Genomic DNA, 20611 nt, shown 5'->3' with positions numbered 1-20611 from the left:
TGGGGCCTCCAGAAAATGTTAATCCATCCCAAAGGCCAGAATAAAACCACTCTTACAATTTAAAGCCAAATTTTAGGCAAGCTTGAATTTTTCTTGGGGTGCATGTTAATATTCTGACCCGCCCCTTGGTGCTGCCCTGTGTGTGGTGATATTGTGTTCCCCAAAATATTGTGTACCCTAGTAAACTTATCTGGGGTCAGAGAACAGAACAGCCACTAGACAGACATAGAGGCCAGAAAATGGTGGCACATACACCTTTAATCCTAGCATTCCAGAGGCAGAGATCCATCTGGATCTCTGTGAGTTCAAGGCCACACTGGAAACAGCCAGGCATGGTGACTCACGCCTTTAATCCCAGGAACTGATGACAGAAAGCAGAAAGGTATATAAGGCGTGAGGACCAGGAACTAAAAGCATTTTGGCCAGTTAAGCATTTGGCTGGTTAAGCATTCAGGCTTTCGAGCAGCAGTTCAGCTGAGATCCATTTGGATGAGGACTCAGAGGCTTCCAGTCTGAGGAAACAGGACCAGCTGAGGAACTGGCGAGGTGAGGTAGCTGTGGCATGTTCTGCTTCTCTGATCTTTCAACGTTCACCCCAATACCTGGCCTCAGGTTTGATTTTATTAATAAGACCTTCTAAGATTTGTGCTACACCTGTGTCCTGACGTAAAAGCCTCATTTTAAGGAAAAACTCCCCTTCCTCTCTCTCTTCTGCTTTTCCTGTTGTGAGGTGTGCACCCCCAGCCCCCTCATCTATCTCTTCCTCTCTCTCCTTTCTATCTTTCTGTCTCTTTATATTATAATAAATTTATGTCCAAGCAGATGTGGTGCCTGGGTTGTGAATGAATGTCCACCACCACCCCCACCACAGGTGCCACCATGCCTGCATTGTGTGTCCCGCTTGTGCACACACATATGCATACACACCTGTGCACACACACCTGTGCACACACACACCTGTGCACACACACACTTAATAAGTCTCTTGGTACAGGGAAAAGGAAAAGACATCTTCACAGCACTGTTTTCACTAAGGATTCTTAAATGGTTTGGTTCCTAATGTCATTTATGTAAAAAGAAAATCCAGTAACCCTTAATCAAATTATGTCTTCAAATTTTATTTTGAGAGTATAAAAAGAGCTCAAATAATTTAAATGGTAAGAATTTGATTCTTGAAAAATGGCTTTAACACCATCATACCTTTTATTAATCTTGGAAACTAAAGCTAATTTGTTCTTCATTAGCTTAAAAAATCATACTATTGAAACATCAGGGTCAGCTCTAAAAATGACATCTCATTGTAAAGTCTTATATTTCCTGCCATTCAGAATATTCTTTGAAAATAAAGTACAAGAAGATAAAGAGAGAAAAGAACTGGAAAGGAGCTCTGAGGAGCCAGTGCACGCACCTCCACCTGTAATTCCTCCACCACCTCCTCCACCCCCCACCAAAAAGAAAGGACAGAAGCAAGGTGAGTGGCTTGTCATCTTCCAGCACCTTTAGTTGCAAAGGTACTAGGAAGAAAGGCCGGACTTTGGTGCTGGCAGTGCCCAACCAGGTGCCATCCACCTCCCTTGAAACTGCTGTGCTGGGTGAAGGTTTTATCACATTTTACCTTCCGTTTTTATTTGAGAACCAAAATGACTGTGCTCTGATTCATAGGTGAGCACTTACTGAATAAAATGCCTTAAACAGTGGCAGTGGGGGGAGTGGGGAGCATGGAGGGAAGGAATTTGCATCTCCCTGAAAGTTTCCAAGAGGCAGTCAAAAAGCCATCCCATTATAAAGCATCTGCTTTGATAGAGGCAAGTTCTGTGATCTAATTGCATATCTGTGAGACATGAGAATCAAGAGGGGAAAAGACCACATCCACAATTGTCCAATTAAAGCAAGATGTATTTTGGGGTGTACCTGGGACTAGCTGGCTGTCTCACCCTAAGCTGAGATTTGAGAGAGCAGCCCCTGCTGGCCTCTTGAGGTTCTTTTAAGGAGATGTAAGATGTTCACAGGGGCAAGAGAGTTGGCTGTTACACGTTGTTAGAAAAATACAGTGAAAGGGATGGAACAAGGGTCAGGATATAGATGGTGTGAATGGGGTTGCAAATTTAGTGTAGTTGAAAAACATGTTTTGCAGTTTACAACAGGGCCTTATTGTCAATTACAAATAGAAACCTTAACTTGCAAGGACTCAACACAGGACAAACAGGAACTTATTCTTAACGGTCTTAGCTGCAAACAGAAACTTTAACCTTCAAGGTGTATTGTTCTGTTTTGGTCTCACATATCAATTAGCATTTGTTTTCTAAAGCATCAATCTGAACTCTGCCCACACTTCCAACAGCGGCCCCTCCAGTGTGTGAGCACTAGAGCTGCCCCTGGTATCATATCTTTGTGTCTCCTAACGACTCATGCCATGTTTCCTTCAACTTGCCATGACTGCCAGTTGCTAACATGACCCCAGGCACATCTGGACGCCCAGTTGAAAAATGGGTTTCATTAAGTAAGAAAACACTAGCCTGATGGTGGTGGCCCACGCCTTTAATCCCAGTACTCAGGAGGCAAAGGCAGGGTAATCTCTGTGAGTCTGAGGCCAGCCTGGTCTAAAGAGCGAGATCCAGGACAGCCAGGGCTACACAGAGAAACCCTGTCTTGGAAAATATAATAATAATAATAATAAGAAGAAGAAGAAGAAGAAGAAGAGGAAGAGGAAGAGGAAGAGGAAGAGGAAGAGGAAGAGGAAGAAGAAGAAGAAGAAGAAGAAGAAGAAGAAGAAGAAGAAGAAGAAGAAGAAGAAGAAGAAGAAGACACTAGACTAGGAAGGAACTGAGATGAAAAACGAGAGCCTTTATTTTATTGTGTTAGACCTCTTTTCCCAGAGGGTGTGGACACTGCTGACTACAGATGGGAGGGATCCACCAATGAGCTTCACTTGGCAGATGCTTTTGACTCAGAACTAAGAGCTTAAGGAGAGAAGAACGACAGATGGAGACGGATTTGCTCTGTACTAACCAGGTGCAGGGTGCTTACGTGTTTTCTCTCCACTGAGGACCCAGGTAGCTGTGGGGAAGAACAGGAGACTGGAGCTGAGAACTGGCAGAGTGAAGAGGGGTGAGGATTCTGGGTAGACTGTTGGGCGTGGGGCTTTACTAGAGATGGTGGCCAAACACAGAACAAAGCTTTGGGTGTAGAGAAAAGGACGGCAAGTTAGGCCCATGAAGAGGTGCTCAATGTTAGGTCGTGGAAACCACGGTGACACAGAAGAGCATTGGAATTCGAAGACTCTAAATCAAGTCTGCATCTACTTCCTATAACATATCATATTGTTTTAACTTCACCACAGTGGCTGTGCCGTAATCTACTGCCATTTCAGCCAGCAATTGCAACTCTGCAGTTACCTGCCAGCCACTTGGGCCAAAACCTGGTGAGAATTCTGTTCGCACAGGCACCGGCGCTGTGACTGCCACTAAGGGTGGCTTTAACTAAATCTCTGTCCTTCTAGTTGTAAATAAGAGTCGAGATTCAAAGTCGGGGGTGAAAACCCACTGGTTCAGAGAGGTTGAGTAGCAACTAGCTGATCTCCTTTCCTTGCTGATGTCTCCCTAAAGAGTGCGTCCTAAGCCGCACCACTCCAGATCCCCCCTCCTCATACTGGTGCATCTCTTCCAGATGCCCTCTGATGCTCTGTAATTACTTCCTGTCAACTAGTTGCTAACTCAGTCACCTGACCCAAGGTTAATTTTATTTAATTAACACAAATGTAAACTTGGGGTTCACAGGGTGGTCAATATCCCCCCAAAATATTGGGCAATAAATATGTTGTGGTCTCTCAACCACAACAAATCCCAGTTTACTTACATGAAAATGTGGGAGTAGCAGTGTCTACCACTTATGATTGTGGACCAAGTTCATGGTGAGTGACCTAAAAATCGTTAGGCAGAATCCATGGCCAAGGATGATTAAGTACTGCTAAGTGAGCAAATCTGAAAATCCTTGGGAACCGAGGAGGAGAATTCTAGCCTTGTCTCTCTCCCTTTCGTCTGTGCTGGGTCTTCTGTGAGAGCAGCATTAAATGAAAATGTGGTTTTATTATGGTGAGATTTCTAGAAACGAATCCTTTCTCTATGCTTTCCTCTCCAGGACGGAGGGACACTCTTTTGGAAAAACCTATCATCCCCCCAGAACCCCCTGAACCAGTCCTCCACGGCAGCATGGCCATAGGCGCTACGTCACTAGCTGTTGCTAAAGCCAGTGCCAGACTGACCGGCATTCCTCTGTACATGAACATGGCGTCACTAAAGCATGGCCAGGTCAGTGGACGCTGCATCCCCTCACTGCATGGAGCCTGGGATGTGGCAGTGCCAGAGAACTGCCGTTCTCACTGTCCCTTGCTTTCCTGACATTTCAGGAGCAGCCGTCGATGCTCACTATGCCTTTGCTGATGGGATCTGTACTCAGCTGTGGGAAGTCATCACCTGGGAAGCTAAATTTAATGAAAGAAGTGATTTGTATACCCCATCCTGGATTAACAACCAAACAAGTACCTGATATCAGCTAAGACAGTTCCCCCCCCCATAGCCTCCATCACTGGTGAATTTTAGTGTAGACCAAAGGGACGTGAATTAAATGTATGAAACGGTATTTTCTGAAGGAAACAGACCCACTTACGGGTCTGGTTTTGGTACAGCCTGGGCTGCAGTTGCTGACTCGCAGGAGCGAGGTCTTGTGGAAGCTATCTTCTGAGAGTACGGAGAACACCTTTGCTCGTTGGCTGTAACAGAAGCCTGTGCTTCCCAGCAATCCATGGGGTGTTCCGTGCTCATTTGTGAGATGAGCACATCCTGCATCAGAGCTGCACTTCTCAGTGCTGGTGATGTCTACGTTGCCCTTTAGTGCCCTGAGGGTCATTATGCTCCGAGTCCTCTACCGGTTAGGCGTTAGAAATAACTACCTAAGGTTCATGCTATGGTGAATGCTTTCAAAAAAAGCCGAGGAAGTTCCCCCCAGTGAGTGCGATTTTCCTAAGTTTGTGAAAATAAGCTTCATAAAAGTTTCACTTGCTTTCTCTGTAAAAAAGGATCCCTTTTAAACAAAATTATCATTACCTCACAGTTTACGTTTCCAGGTAACGAGAGTTTACCTGTGACACTCCCGCTGTCAGATTATCTGTCAGGTCATATACAGACCCTGTTGCCAGGATTCCTCTCAGTCATTGTCGCCGTGCTATTCGGGCCCCAGAGCGCTCTGCACACCACCCTTCATCTTCATGTGCAGACGTCCTCACCATCGGACCATACCTCCTTCTCTTCCTCCTTGTGAAGGTGTATTTATTTTTATTTTATGTATACGGGTGTTTTGCCTGCATGTCTGTCTGTGCACCCTGTCTGTACAGTGCCTGAAGAGGCCATAAGAGGGTGTTGGATTCTCTGCAAGGGGAATTACAGACAGTTGTTAGCTGTTCTGTGGATGCTGGGTACTGAGCCCGTGTCCCCAGCAAAAAAGGAGTGCTTTTCGGGGCTGGAGAGATGGCTCAGTGGTTAAGAGCACCACTTGCTCTACCAGAGGACCCGGGTTCAATTCCCAGCACCCACATGGCAGCTCACAACTGTCTGTAACTCCAAGATCTGACACCCTCACACAGGTATACATGCATACACCAGTGCACATAAAATAAAGATAAATTATTAAAAAAAAAGGAGTGCTTTTCCAGATAAGCCATCTCTCCAGCCCTAGTGCTCTACTTCTTAGGTGACAGGGGATTCAAACTAATTTAGCCAGGCTTCCTTGGTGACTTGTGACATGTATTGTGACGTTGTCCAGCTTGGCCAAGAGGCTATGATAAAGAATAGTTAGTCGGTTTTCACAATGAAGATACCAAGGCAGAGAGCCTGTCGCTCACACTCAAGCCAGTGGGGGTCAGAGATGAACATTTGCTCTTCTCATTGTGTAGACCACACCATCCACTAACTGGCAGTCCTCAGTAGGGGTCCATGAACAGTCTCAGTGAACACTGGCCATCAGGCTATGAGTCTTACGTTTAAAATCTGCAGACTGAAGTTGTTCACCATGGCTGTTCTGCTTACAGGGTATAGATTTGCTTCTGGAAATTCAGAAACAAGTTAACCGAGTGATGGAGACGGTATGTAAAGGGAGCTCGTGGTAATTACTGACACTCAAATCCAGCTCGTACTTCATTTTGGGATTAAATCACTGTTGCTGTTGTTGCTCTGGAGAATGCATTTGTTTGCTTCGGGTTTCCCATCCAAACCAAGTTGTCCTAGCCTCGCTTCCGTGTGCCACAATAAACACCATGACCAAAAAAGCAACCTGGGACGAAGGGTTATTTGGCTTCCACTTCCGGGTACCAATCTACCATTGAGGAATGTCAGGGCAGGAACCTGGAACAGAAAATATGGAGGGGCCTTGCTTCCTCTGGCTTGTTCGGCTACCTTTCTTTCTGTTGTGGTTTGCATGGTCTGTACATTTCATCACTTTAAAATCGCTAACATTATCTTGGGTCCATTAAATAGAACCAGCACTGTTTAATTATAAAGGGGGTGGGGACGCAGGTCACTGTGTACAAATCCAGCCAGGATGGCCATGGTGGAGTGGGAAGGGGAGGAGGCACACCTCTAGAGGGAGGACTAGGAAAAAGAAAAGGGAGCTCCCAGGTATGAGGGGCTGATTGTCCTAATGGGAGGGGTGTAAAAGGCATGTTAGAAAAGGGGGTTTAGGGGAGCAGCCTACGGATGGCACCACACACTGTCAGCTGGGCTCTCCTGTATCAATTAAGAAAAGCCTTACAGCCAGGCTGTGGTGGTGCACACCTTTAATCCCAGCACTTGGGAGGCAGAGGCAGGCGGAACTCTGAGTTCAAGCGAGTTCCAGGACAGCCAGGGCTGTTATACAGAGAAACCCTGTCTCAAAAAAGCAAAAAAAGAAAAAAAGAAAAAAAAGAAAAGAAAAGAAAGAAAGAAAGAAATGACAAAAGAAAATGAAAAAGCCTCACAGACGTGACCACAGGCCAGGTCTGACCTGGACGGTCCTCCTAGGTGACTCTGGGTTTGTGTCAAGTTGGCAGGTGAAGCTACCAATGATCCAAGTGCATACATTGTTCATTGGCAGTGGATCTATCTTCCAGGGTATTGGACAATCCATTTTAGTCCCTGAGACACTGGCTCTTTGCTAAGATCATCACTTAGGATTTATAAAGTATTTCATGACCTTCGGCTCTCTCCAAAAATCAAATACACCTTGATTTTATTCTGAAAATATTGAGCCTGTGAAAGCAAATCCCACATTGGCAGGTAGTAGTTCTGAGGGTCAGGAGAGGATTTGCTATGCTCCTGCCCAGGAGGAGTGTGTGCACACACCAGGAGGTCCTAATGTGACCTGCATATGCTTTGAGGACCAATGTGCAGTGGGGTAAGGGAAGAAGAGGATGAACTAAAGGCAGACTTGAGGTTGAGGGACTTGAAGAACATTTCTGGAATGATCTCTGTGTCTGTGTAGCCAACTTCGTATGCATGTGAATGGAGTGAGATTCACGGTATAGAAGACCACTCCCCTAAGAATAGCCACCTGAGGGCCAACAGCTCTGCTTGCTGCCACAGGGATGTCCGAAAATACCAAGTGATACATTTTTCTTCATTTTCTCATCCCATAGCCCCCACCTCCAAAACCAGAGACCAAAAAGGGGCATGATGCAGGCAAAAGAGGTCAGGTAAGCCTGTGTTCTGTACCTCCTTTGGGCACTGCACGTGCCCTGCTCCCCCCCCCCCCCCTTAGTGTTTTTTCCCAAGACCAGGACTAAGTCAAAGAAATGGAGACTTTACCCCAAGAGTGCTAGTGTAGACTTGGCGCCTCAGTCTTCCTCTTCCTGGCTGCAAGTTTCCTGGAGAGATCATCCGCTGCTGAAATCTTTTTTTTTTTTTCTTTCCCTTTTTTTTGGTTTCGTTTTGTCTTTTGAGACAGGGTTTCTCTGTGTATCCCTGGCTGTCCTGGAACTCACTCTGTAGACCAGGCTGGTCTCAAACTCAGAGATCCTCCTGCCTCTGCCTCCTGAGTACTGAGATAAAAGGAGTGCACCATCAACGCCTGGCATTAACTGAAATCTTAAGATGGAGAGGTATTCTTTATGACTACTGGGACTGAATTGAATCCTGTCTCTACAAAGAACGGAGTGGCATAGGATAGTCTAGATACTCATAGTGTCACTAACAGAGGGAGAAAGAAAAAAGGCAGTGTTCACACTCACGGAGGTCAGAGAGCAACTCAGATGAGCTGGTACTAGTACTAAACAAACAAACAAACAAACAAAACCAAACAACAACAACTAACAGTGATACTCACCTAGAAGAAACCTGAACATAAGAAAGTGGTTTGGAAGAGAAGGACTAACCAAGGTAGAGATCCGTGGATATTTACAGGGATAGCCTGGTGATTGGTGGCTCAGGTTAGCCCAGTGAACAAGGGCAGAGTTGGTCAGGTAGAATAGTTAGGAAGAAAGAAAAGCAGATGGTGTTGGGGATTAAAGGCTCAGACCAGGGTTGGGGGTGGGGTGGTTTAGAAGTAGACGTCATCAAACATGGAAGGAATAGGTCTGTGGAGACCCATGTCCAGTTAAAATCCATGTCTGTCGCAGGGCGTTCCAAGAACCTTAACACACTATGGTGACCTGAATCGTTCTCTTTTGATCTTGCAGCAGCCAATCACTGGCAAGATGTCTCACCTTGGCTGTCTAACGGTTAACTATGACACCTTAGAGCAGCCACTGCTTCTGATTCAGGGGATCTGCTCGAACCTGGGGATAGAGCTGGGAATGAGCCTGCATCTGGCCATCAACTGCGCTGCGCACGAGTTGATGGACTATGTGAGTTTCCAGAGTGGCCTCCTCTGTTTGCAGGACATGATTTTTAAACTAGAACTTACCTGAATATTTTCTGAACAGATGCTATTATAAATGCATAAATAAAAACGGAGTTGAGAAAGCCAAATTAGGTAATGGCTAGAAAATAATGCACTATTAATTTTTAAAAGTAACATGAAATATCATGATCATATATAGAAATCTTGCAATTAAAATGGACACATAAAATGAAGGCTTTAAAAATGAAAAATGTATTAAAATCTCTTCATTTTTGGACTTCTTAGGAACCTATTTAATAGCATGATTTATAGTATAATCCTGAAAGCTGTTGGGAAATAATTTAACAGTCCAGTATGTTTTGTGAGTATAAATCATTTGGTTGGTAAATGCTGAATCTGTCAAGCATGAAATCGAACCCTGCTTCACACATGCCAGGCAAGCATTCTACCACTGAGCCACATCCCCAAGTTATTAAGTTTATGAGGAATATGGTTTTATTCCAACTAAATACATTATTGTCCCCCACCTGGACCGTCACCTGGCAATCACTTCACCTACAGAGAGAAGTATTTTAAAAGGAAATGAAAGCTGACCCCCCACCCCCAGCCCCAGGCTACAGCAGCAGTTCACCTCTATGCCTGGGAATCCGTGCATTAGGAAATCTAGTCAGTTTCCTATTTTACACACTTGCACACACTTCCATCCTCCGATGCACCAATGCTGGTTCTCAGTTTTACAAATAACCTGTCATCTCGAAGCAAGCACACTTGTGCCAACTTGGTAATTAATGTCGCTTCAGGAGACATGGCAAGTAGGATTTCACCTAACTGTGATTCTGACTTTCACTACAAAGAAAATTTTGAACAGTATAGAAGAACCCTAAGTTTTGGCTGATTTCTAGAAGTTATTTTACTCTCTAAGGAAACCAAGCACATAAAGGGATGTTTAAAGTAATTTCCTATTCTTCATGTAATGATTGGTTCCTAGGCATACCATTAAGAAAAATAATTGCATGTTTGCATCAGCAACGTATACCCAGAACTATGAATATACTGACTGCTAGTGCTAGCTAGAAAGAGTATTTATTGCTTATATTCAGTAAAATGTATTAGCTTGATATCAGATAATTCTTACAATAATGTTAGTTCAAAGTCATTAGCATTTCTTCACCGACAAGATAGGATTTTTTAAGCTTCTCATTATAGACGCTAAAACTTCTTGCTGCTTTTTAATGTGAAAAAGGTAGAAAATCCTTTTAACTGTAGACTTCTTAGGAACCTGCTTAGTTCCAGTAGAGTCCATTCTATTAGCTGGAACAGCAGGAGGGTATTAGCAAAGCAAACCGCCCACTTCCACCTCCCTCCCTAACTTAAGCATCCCTGGTGCCACCCCTGGTCACAAACTTGGGAGCGAGCTGCTTTGTCTTACAGGACTAAACTGGATCCTTCAACCCTGTTTACTTCCATACTTAATGCCACGAGTCTTTGCAGAAATCAAATGAATAGGCTTGCATCAGAACACCTCTCCCCTTCCAGGGCAAGTGGCGGGCCACTTGAGGAAGAGCCACCTTTCCAGGACCACGTGCCGCTCCTCTTGGGTGTTAGTGTGCAAAAGCTTTGACCTGATTTCAGAGTTTATTTACTTTTACAGAAAGGGAAACAAGTGACTTGTTCCCTGCGAGTTGAAAGACAGTGGGTTCCAGAGTGGGCAGGTCTGCACTGCTGCTCCGTGTGGCCCTTGGTGGATTTGTGTTATTGTCCTCCTACCCAGGCAGCTGGGGGCCTGCACTACTGTGTCATAACCCTAAACAGAAGGCCGTTCTCCTCCCACTCTGTACCTGATGTGGTTTTTTGTGCAGAAGGCTTCATCCGAAGTCTGTGGGAAGAGCTCTCTGGGGCATCCAGAGCAATGGTGACTTGCCTTCCCCTTGTTAAAAACTATGAAATTTAAAGTACAGGAGAGGGGAAAGGGGAAACTGGTCAGGATACAATCTATGAGAGAATTAGAAAGTACCAGTGCATAGATTTTGCAGCGGAATGTGCCTTGAAAAGAGCTAGTGTATAATCATTGCTATGAAAGCGAGTTTGAATGACACCTTCACCATCCAGAGACCCCACCATTTACCTTTCACCGCCTTCCTCACACACATCAGAGTAAAGGGAAGTACGAGGTGATGGCGGGCACGTACAAAAGCGTATCTGAGATGGTGGACCTGTACGTGGATCTGATCAACAAGTATCCTTCCATTATTGCCTTAATTGATCCTTTCAGGAAGGAGGTAAGCAGGGTCCACCTTTTCTGTTTTACATGTGATAAAGTAAGGAGTCTCACCTTTCACATTTTATAACAAAGCAGAATACAAAACCCATTCTTCTGGACCTCTGTTGCTGGGAACGTGTTGTAATTTGGGCTGGGCTGGGCTGCTTTGTTTTGGCATTTATGAAAAGTCACTTACCAAGCAAATGAATAGCAGAAGCACAATTACCTAGGAGCACGCCCGTCTGTGAAGTGAAACAGCCCTTCAGGAGTACCTGTGTATTTACAAGCAGCCTGGCTGATGGAAGCCGGCCCTGCTGTGCCAGCCAGAGCTTCGATAGGTTAATCATATATCATTTTCATGTGCTTATGGAAACAGGACTTTTAGAAAGCCAGATATTCCTCAGGCGAAGGCCAGTTTCTACGTATGCATACAAGTAGCACGGCTGTATTCTGAGAAGGTTTGGGATCCTGAGGTTTCAGAGTGCATTCAGAGGAAAACCCTGCCAAGGGTCATCTAAAGGCCACGGAAGACCATGTCCAAATTGAACTTCATGATTTTATGAGCTGGAGAACCATCGGTATAGTGAACAGATATCCTCTGAGACAACTAATTAGATTCCAGACAACAGGAAAGCTAGATCTAATTTGGAGTTTCAGGGCTCCCCTCTCACAGCCTAGAGTACTTACAGCACTCTCAGAAAATACAGCTGAACTCGGGGCCTCTCTGAGCCTTGTAATGACAGGCCTGAGACTGACCATAACTTTGGGGATCATGTCTCGGCCCCCGCCTTCTAGGCGTGACAGTTACCGAAGCCTCAATGTGGGCAGTACTTCCAGGTCAAAGCTGGAACAGCTACCCACTGCACCATAGCTCTGTCAATGTGAGAGGACCCACCCACACAGTCAGCAACTATGGGCTGGCTTGAAATCTGGTCCAGTGGCCAGGATAACTTTGTGTGCATGTAGGTATATGCATAAACACACATCTAATTAAATATTTCATGTCACACAGTGGTGTCGCCATCTTGTTATTGACTATTAACAGTTAATAATTACTAATTGACTATTAATACAATAGTCTTAACAAATAAAGATGGCTTTTCCCCCCAGGTTTTTGTTTGTTTGTTTCATGGAAGTAACTGAAGAACCTTCTAACCAGCCAGTGTTTAACTGCACTGCGGACAAAACAATGGATGGCGATAGCTGGGCCTCAACCCCATAGGCAGTGTGGGGACAATACTTCAGACACCAATGTTTTGGTGTTTTTTTTTTTTTTTTCTCCACAAGATCTTCAGGCTCAAATTAAATTACTTGGAGCTTCTCTCCACGAAGCTTGTTAATTTGTATGGCAGTGGCACAGAAATCCTTAGGGCACAGATGTCAAGGAAAATATTTTATGTGTTTCAGAGAAAGTGTGTGACTTGATTGTATGCTGTTATTGCTGTTGTCTTGTGATGGCATTCAATGCATTATAATGATCAGCTCTTAACTATTTACCCAGGACGCCGAACAGTGGGACGGCATCTATAACGCTCTCGCTTCCAGGTGCTACATAATTGCAGGGGCTGCTTCCAGAAGCGTCTCTAAACTCCTAGAGCACAGAAATATCAGCACCCCCAAATCCCACGGGCTGATCATAAACCATACAAACCAAACCACAATGTCTGACTTGGTAGAAATAACCCATCTTATTGACGGTGAGTAAAATATCGATCTGAGAGACCCGTAATGGCTTGGTTATGCAAGGAGCCAAACCCACACAGTATGTCCACGTTAATAAAAAGCGAGGATTAAATCTTGAAAGCAAAGAAAGTTCAGCCATTTGTGGGGGATTGAGTGCAGCTTAGCACCTGGCACCATGATGTTCTGCGGCACCATGATGTTCTGCGGCAGCCTTAGTCCACAAGATCAGATCTTTCACTGATCACGACCGCTAGTGGGGAGGGCTTTCTGCCCCTAACAGAGGGCAGAGCCACCCTAGCACACCCATCTATTTGCTTTAGTCTGTGGCTTTGGGGTACAGAGGAATATCAGAGACTCAGAAGGGGTACCCAGCCCTTCCTGCTAAAGAACAGGCCTAAAGCTTTGAATTCTGCTCTGGGAAATACCTGGTACCTTGGCTAGCTCACCAGAGACAATGCAGTCCTCTGGCTCAAGGAAACAGCTTGACATTCATAAAGGCGAGGCACCAGGAACCATGAGGGAGCAGAAGGGTGGATGTGTTAGCCTTACCTCCACATCATGACCAGTGTGTTTGCTCATAAGCCTGAGGACCTTAGTTCAATCCCCAGAACCCATGTAAAAAGTCAAGTGCATGCTTATAATCCCAGTGATGGTGTGATGGAAACTAGAGACAGGGGGTCCCTGGACTTGCTGGCTGGTTAATCCAGCCTGTTTAGTGAAATTCTATGCTAATGAGAGATCCCACTGTCCTCTGACCTCCAGATGCATATACACATGTATGTATGCTTGCCTACGCATACACATGCACCCACATGGACACACGCAATTAATTTAATAATAGATTCATTTCCTCCATGAATCCAGGAGATTCTATGTGGAAGGGTGAGCTTCCAATCTTCCAGGCAGGCACAGCCCAAATAAGGACGTGGCAGTTAACCTGATTGAAACTTAATTGCCTGTCATATACCCAGACCTCCTGGGGCCATTTTGCTTTACACTGGCGTGGGGAGTCTGGGATCCGGCGGAATTTGGAGCGAGATCACTCTCAGAGGGGAACTGGTCTATCTCAGCAGGAAATGGCAGGAAGATGTCATTTAAGAGAAGCAGTTTTTCTGTCAGCACAGGGACCTGGAGCAGGAAGGAGGCTCACTGACTGCAGTACCAGGAAGCTGCCTGCAGGTTGACAACGCCATGTAGCATCAGGAAGGCACCTGGATGTGGGTCCCTAGCAAGGAGTCTGGAAGGAGCAGGATCCCAGAACAGGGTCCGAGGGAAGACTCGTGGAGCCAAGGGGTCACTGCTGGTAGATTTGGGGCACCAGGGAGAGCAGCTGTGTAGTACCAGTGCAGCCATTTCAGCTTCAGGGTGAACCCTCACAGCAAACGTTGTAGTACACACCGCCCTCTCCATTTTCCTGATGAAAATTGAGGTTTGCAGAGGTTAAACTCTCCCTCGGCCCTCAGTGATCCCACTTGCCCACACTTGCTCATTTTCAGTTCCATATGTTTCAAAGTCAGGACATGCTATTCCTTTGACTAAAATGCTTTGCCTTGCCATTCACTTGGCCAACTCCTCCTCATTCTTCAAGTTTTGACTTAAATGAACTTGTGCTGATGTTTACACCATACCTGACCTGCTGACCCCTAATGGTTCTGCTCTGGACTTTCATCATAGCAGTACCCACCTGTATTTTCTCTCTGTGGTGATAACTGTGAAGACTTGTGTGGTTAAAGGCTGAAATCCCCAATGCAGTGTAATTCCAGTGAGGTCATAGCTGTCCTGTACACTTACGCACAGTCCCTGACACATAGATAACATCATCAGGGGTGTGAGCTAGACAGGACAGTCTCAGACCTGGAGCAGGGCTCAGAGCCAGCCTGGCAGCCAGGGGATGGGGCAGGTACCAGAAGGTGGGCTGGCAGAACTGGCTAGGAGGTGCCGGTTGGAAAGCTTCCTGCCTGAAAAATACAAACTGTCACTATAGGGCTCTGCCTTTTATAGACCTTGGCGAGTTTCAAGGGGTTTTGAGACCCTCAAATGTATAAATACTAGCAACTCCAGAAAAAACATTCCTTTGAGTAAACTCCCCCAGGATGAGTTGAGAAAGTTGCTGTGCCAGGGAAGGACTCCGTAGCCCATGCCCTTGAAGCACATTTTTCTCTATTGAACAGCAATGGAATTGAATGTCATAGCTATGACCTTTAAAAGTTGATCTGATTTGAGCATGTCCCCCCATTCTTTTAGTAGTAATAATACTGTATCTTATAGTCAGTGTATCTTAAATTTAATAACATATGCCTGTGTGGTTTCGTATGCATGCTCACATGTGCGTGTGAGTGCACGTGTTGTGTGGAGGTCAAAGGACAGCCTCAGGTACTGGTCTTCTCTGTCCACCTCGTCTGAGACAGTCTCTTGTCACTGTCCCACTGCACAGGCCAGGCTGGCTATCCTGAGAGCTTCCTGAGTTTCTCCTCCCCCTGTGGAAATACTGATATTGCTGTGGGATTACAGACGTCAGTGGTGTTGCATGCAACTTTCACAGGGGCCCCAGGGATTCAAACTCAGGCCCCCATGCTTGTGCAGCAAGTGCTTTTACCCACGGAGCGTCTCCTTTGCCCTCCCTTTTGTCTTTTAGTAGCACTGAAAAAGAACCAAACAGATAAAGCCAGGGCGATAAAAATGTAGATGCTTGGGTGAGAATGCTCAAGTGGTTAGATAGCTTGGTTCATCCCCAGAAACTCTGAAATCTCTAGGAAACTTGTAGTTTTGATCAGTCCTTGTAAGCCACACATGACTGACGGGAGCTGCTCTTGCAGGTAAGAAGCAGCTCACCATCTTGGGGAGCACGGAAGCAGAGTCCTCTGATGACAGCCTTGTCGATCTGGTAAGTGCAGAAGGATGGTCAATTGCAGAATTGCCAAAACACCGCTTTTATGATGAATTGGTATTTCAGGGAAATGCAGTCTTTGGTGGAGAAAGTCCAGTAACCTTTTATGAAATAGACTTGCTTCCTCCCAGACAGCTCCCTTTTGCAAAGCACTAATCTTTGAACTTTTTAAAAGAGGCAAAATTGAAGTCCAGGGAAAATGACGGGCACAGTATAAAATGACTGGGGTGTACACTTGCAATCTTCCCTCTACGATGGGTGCGAAAGGCCAGGCCGTGCTCCCATGAAATCGGCGCACTCTCAGGACTAGTAAAGTGCCCGATGGCCTGTCAGGCACACCATCTGTTTGCCCTTCAGTGCTCAGCGTGCCAGCAGGCCACTTTACTTCCATAAAGACGAAGAGAAAACCCCCCCCCACACACACACACACAGAATCCTGCAGCAGTTCCCTTTCTTGTCAGAGGACTGCTTAAAACCCAAACTCCCCTGTTTAAAATAAGTTGTTTCCCCCCCACTTCAGGCTGTTGGACTCGGTGCCCGGTTTATCAAGTTGGGGGGTCTTTCTCGGGGTGAACGGGTGACCAAATACAACCGCCTTCTGGCTATAGAGGAAGAACTCATCCAGAGTGGAACATGGGGTATGTGCTGCTTTCCTGCTTTGTTTTCCCTTGGCCATGAATAAGGGAACACAGATTGGAAGGGAGGGAATAGAAGTCCCTCGGCAGGAGGGCGGGACAATCCAAAGACTGTAAATCAGAGCTGACAAGAGCAGGATGGCACTCACCACAATGTCCATTGTCGGCTTAATGGATTATCTATTTACCTGAATGCTTAAGACTCTCACCACCCTTCTCCTTGCTGAATAGGCTGCTTGGTGCTTTTCAATAGAATTAATTGATTGGAATCTCCAAGCCTGCCTTTTGTTATGGCCCAAATTATACTTAAGGTTTCTCTGCACAGCTCCTGGAAGTTAAAAGCAGATGTGTTCCTTCTGGAAACAACTTGTTTCACTTCCCACACGTAGGCAGCATGTTGACTCGGACGTAGTACCACAGAGAGGAGAAGGTCCCCCAAGAAAGGAACCGATTGCTTATGAAACCAAAACTTCAGAAATCTGCATGGGGAGCTTGTGTCCCTGTTGGAGAGAAGCTTGCTGTATATTCACTTTTAAAGGCAGTCCAAAGTTAGTCTGTGTTGTTTACCGAGTGATACAATGGCTTGCCCCCCACCCCATAGGCCAAATTATATTGTTTTTAAATATCTTCTTATCTTTTGTCATTCTGACTTGTGGGGCCTTCAGAGACCTCTCCTATCACCAGTTCTCAAGAAACTCAGATGCTTCAGAACATCAAAAAGAACCCTGGGAGACTGGAGGCCCAACCCCTTCTTAGGTGCTAGGCCAGTGCCCCTGGCATTCTGGAATGGATTAGGCTGATTAGTGAGAACTTCTCCAAAGCTGTTAGACAAACACCAAGAACACCCCAAATTAGCAAAATAAATAGCTTCGCTCCCACTTTTGAGGAGGCAATCTTGGCAAAATGTCAGCCACTAAAGTATGGTTGTTGTTATGTATGGTTCTGCCTGGGATGGTCATGTCTGCACCGTTTCCTTTGGGGTGGCTGGTGCTCCTTTGTGTTCATGTGCAGGGCTGGCCTTTGCTGGTGAAAATCAGTGCCCTGAATGTCACAGTCGGTGTAACACAAACAAAACAGGGCAAGGGGCGGGCTGTTCTGAGAGTCTGGATCTGTTCTGGATGGGTCTGGTGAAGGAAGAGCTTTAATCCTGGGAGACATAACATAGGAATCAACACTACTTACTGGTCAGGACTATAAACTTTATTTATTTATTTTTTAAATAGGTTCCAGTGAAGAACACAATTTTGCTTCCTTTCAAGAGGATGCTGAAAAGACACCAGAGGCTATTGCCGAGGAAACTCTTAGGCCCCTGGACTCCATCTTCCCCCCAGAAGTTGTGGAGGAATCAGCTAAACTATGAGCCTCATGGGGCTGGACTCCCAGGGGATACCAATACTGAGAGTGTTGTCTGTGTCTGTGGTGTGAAGTGTGTCTCCACGCTGGCTCGACTCTTCACCCCACCTGCTCGTGCATTCTTTTTATTCTTTTGGTCTCACCGTTGGATAAAATCTCTCTCTGATGGTTTTGTCTGAATTTCCGCGAGCTTTATTTTACAGCCATCACATTGCCATGGTGATACAGGCTCTGCTGTCCTTGTGAAGGTCATGACCTAACTTCATTAGAGGCTAATCCATTCTGATGCCAGGCCCATCCTCAGTCATGCACCTTGCCCCGCACAAGTCAGAACACCTCTAGACCCAAAAGACTCTCCCTGAATAGTCCCCAGTGCCCCACAGGCATCCATTGATTCTGTTAGGATCTCTGCTACCTTCAGATGGTTTTCATGGCCAGGCACAAACACCAAGCACCACAGGGCAGCACCACAGGGCAGCACCACAGGGCTGCACCACAGGGCTGCCCGGCGGCAGCGTCTGCAGCAACACTTTGAATTAGCTTCCTACACTGGTTGCCTTTCGCCCATCCCTCCTCGTCTGTCATCGTCGTCACTGTTGTTCTTGTATTATTTTCTCCCCAGATCCCTTTGGCACAAAGGTGGGCATAACTTAATCAGCACACTTGTAAATGAATGTTCTGACCCTCTTGTTGATACCGCAACATGAAGAAGCGAGCAGCAAGTGGTTAAAAACGATGACAAATCCGTGTTGACAGATGCGCCTCTTTTGTGAGTCAGTGCTGGGCTTTCAGCAGAGAACACCAAAGTAAATATTCAAATACGGAAAGAATAGCGGCCAACCCCTTTACATTATCGTGTTCTTTGTTAGGTGGGTTATTACAAGGGCTGTCTGTAACTAAAGACTGCATCAAATTGTAGTGTCCTGGCCTGTAGCAGAATTATTTCAGTTAAATAGTCTGTTTTGAAGAGAATGGCCAAGGGAACATCATGTCCTCACAGGAGAACCAGCCTCCTCCCCTCAGCACCGTGATTTGAGATTGGCTCAGTGGCAGGCTCTTTGGAGCATGGCACGGGGAACTGGTTAGATTCACTCCAAGCTTGGGAAAATGTGTCACAGTTTGTGGTGACCACCATCTCTCCTGACGCTTAACAATGAACAGTGGGGCAGAGGAGACTGAAGGGAAATCCATTTTAAAGTCAGGACAGAAAAGACAAAATGTTCGCCTGGTGCTAGCAGTTGCCCTCACACACGTGATATGAGTATACCATGCAATGGAGATCATTCTAATCCATGGAACCAGAGCAAGATAAATGACCAGGTCAGTACCTTAATGCCAGCCCAGAATGCACTCTGCTCACATTAGCCTTGCTCGAGGACTGTGCACCAATGGCTAGGGACTTTCCTTAGAGGGCTAAGCACTGTCTCTATTATTTATTAATTTTCTTATTCACATGCTCCCTCCCTCCCTTGCTTATAAGGAGATCTATAAGGAGATGAAAGGAGTTAGTCTTATTGAATAAATGAGTTCGTTATTTGCCTTAAAAAAAAAAAAAAAGAAAGGAATTAGTCATAGCCTAGATTAAAAATGACTGTGAGCTGGGAAATGAAGCCATTCCAGGGCTTGTGTAACAATGACAAATAGGTTACCCATCCTCCACAACTGTTCAAGTTGCTCTCTGTTGGAAGTGATTGAACATAGTGGGCCTTTGCAGAAGCACCAGGATGAGTTTAAGACTGTAATACAAGCTATTACTTGCCCAACATGCAACCTAAAGTGGTCTGAAAAGATGACCCACAGTCAACAACTTCCCTGTGCAACAACCCTCTTACTGTTCATGAAAGTAAGGAAGGAGTTACTTGGCAAAGCCATAACACCCCTCCCCCGCCCCAACCACTACCACCTTTTACTCAGAACAACCCACTCTGGGTGCTGGAAGCCCTGGTGACTCCCGTCAAGCAGATGCCACAGGCTGGAACACTAATGTCTATGATGGGAGTTTGTGTGGGACTTGCTCAGATATAAAGGCTTCAGGCATTTTAATAACGTTCTTACTCTCCCAGTTGAGGAGAGAGACATCTTCCTTTACTAAATAGCACAAGGGGCCCGCATGCCTTTCTGCCCACTGTGGCTATACGAGTGTTGGAAGTAGTCAAGAGAGCTACAGCAGAGACCTAATCCATATCTTCAAAACAGAATAAATGTCCTGCTAGAGAAAAGAGATGTGTGGTCCCTCCCAACTCGAAGACCATATGAGTTGAATACATCGAAGAAGCCTTTCTGTGTGCACACCCAAGAGCGTACCTTGAAGATACAACACACCACCTGCTTTGCCAACAGCCACCCTGGCAAAGGGCAGAACCTTAAAGTTGAGGTGAAAATAGAAAAACTGTAGGGAAAGAGTGAGCTAAAGTCTACGTCAAATACCTGTGTATCACAGTCCTTTGCAAGGCTTTGTGGTCACAGGGAAGGAAAGCATATTTTCAAAAGTAAGAAAGGCAAAGATGCTTTCAAAACACCAGGTACAGATAAACCTGGCCCAGCCAGCACGCCTCACCCAATGGTTAACTTCTGCTGGAAATGAGGCTGCTTTTCAACCACATTACTCTGTTGATATGTGAGGGAATAGTATAGAAAGGGAGCATGCCTGTTTTTATATCCCTAGATGTGCGTAAGACCCACAGCAGCAACCTGGTGGCAGACTCAAGAAGCATGGAAGAGAGCTGCTCAAAGCCAGCCATCTCATGAAGATTCCTGGTGCTACACGCTCACATCACTCTTCTGCTGGAGAGTGCCAAGATTGGCTTAGTCCGCGGCTGGGAAGGTAGGGGGCAGCAGAAAGTTTTCCTGGCATGTCAGAAGCAGAATTCTATTAAAGCGTCCCTCTAGGCTGGAGAACTTCAACATGTCAATAACCACAACTGACCC

General features: G+C 45.7%; 1 protein-coding gene across 3 annotated transcripts in view; it reads left to right on the top strand.

Annotated features, from left to right (window-relative positions):
- The window catches only part of Eno4 (enolase 4), a 32107-nt gene extending 14244 nt beyond the window's left edge, over positions 1–17863 (top strand). For 2 of the 3 annotated variants that reach the window (XM_059255868.1, XM_059255872.1), the window contains exons 4-14: positions 1329–1471; positions 4138–4307; positions 4406–4537; positions 6083–6136; positions 7664–7720; positions 8702–8869; positions 11019–11144; positions 12627–12822; positions 15625–15692; positions 16216–16333; positions 17554–17863. In XM_059255868.1, coding sequence (XP_059111851.1) covers positions 1329–1471; positions 4138–4307; positions 4406–4537; positions 6083–6136; positions 7664–7720; positions 8702–8869; positions 11019–11144; positions 12627–12822; positions 15625–15692; positions 16216–16333; positions 17554–17690 — 1369 coding nt within the window. In that variant the 3' untranslated portion in view covers positions 17691–17863. The remainder of the gene's footprint in view (positions 1–1328; positions 1472–4137; positions 4308–4405; positions 4538–6082; positions 6137–7663; positions 7721–8701; positions 8870–11018; positions 11145–12626; positions 12823–15624; positions 15693–16215; positions 16334–17553) is intronic. The other variant, XM_059255876.1, reaches the window with a different exon arrangement.
- Positions 17864–20611: the final 2748 nt, after the last annotated feature.

The sequence above is a fragment of the Peromyscus eremicus genome, chromosome 1, assembly GCF_949786415.1.
Source record: "Peromyscus eremicus chromosome 1, PerEre_H2_v1, whole genome shotgun sequence".
Classification (NCBI taxonomy): Eukaryota; Metazoa; Chordata; class Mammalia; order Rodentia; family Cricetidae; genus Peromyscus; species Peromyscus eremicus.
This window is presented reverse-complemented; position numbering and strand designations above follow the sequence as displayed.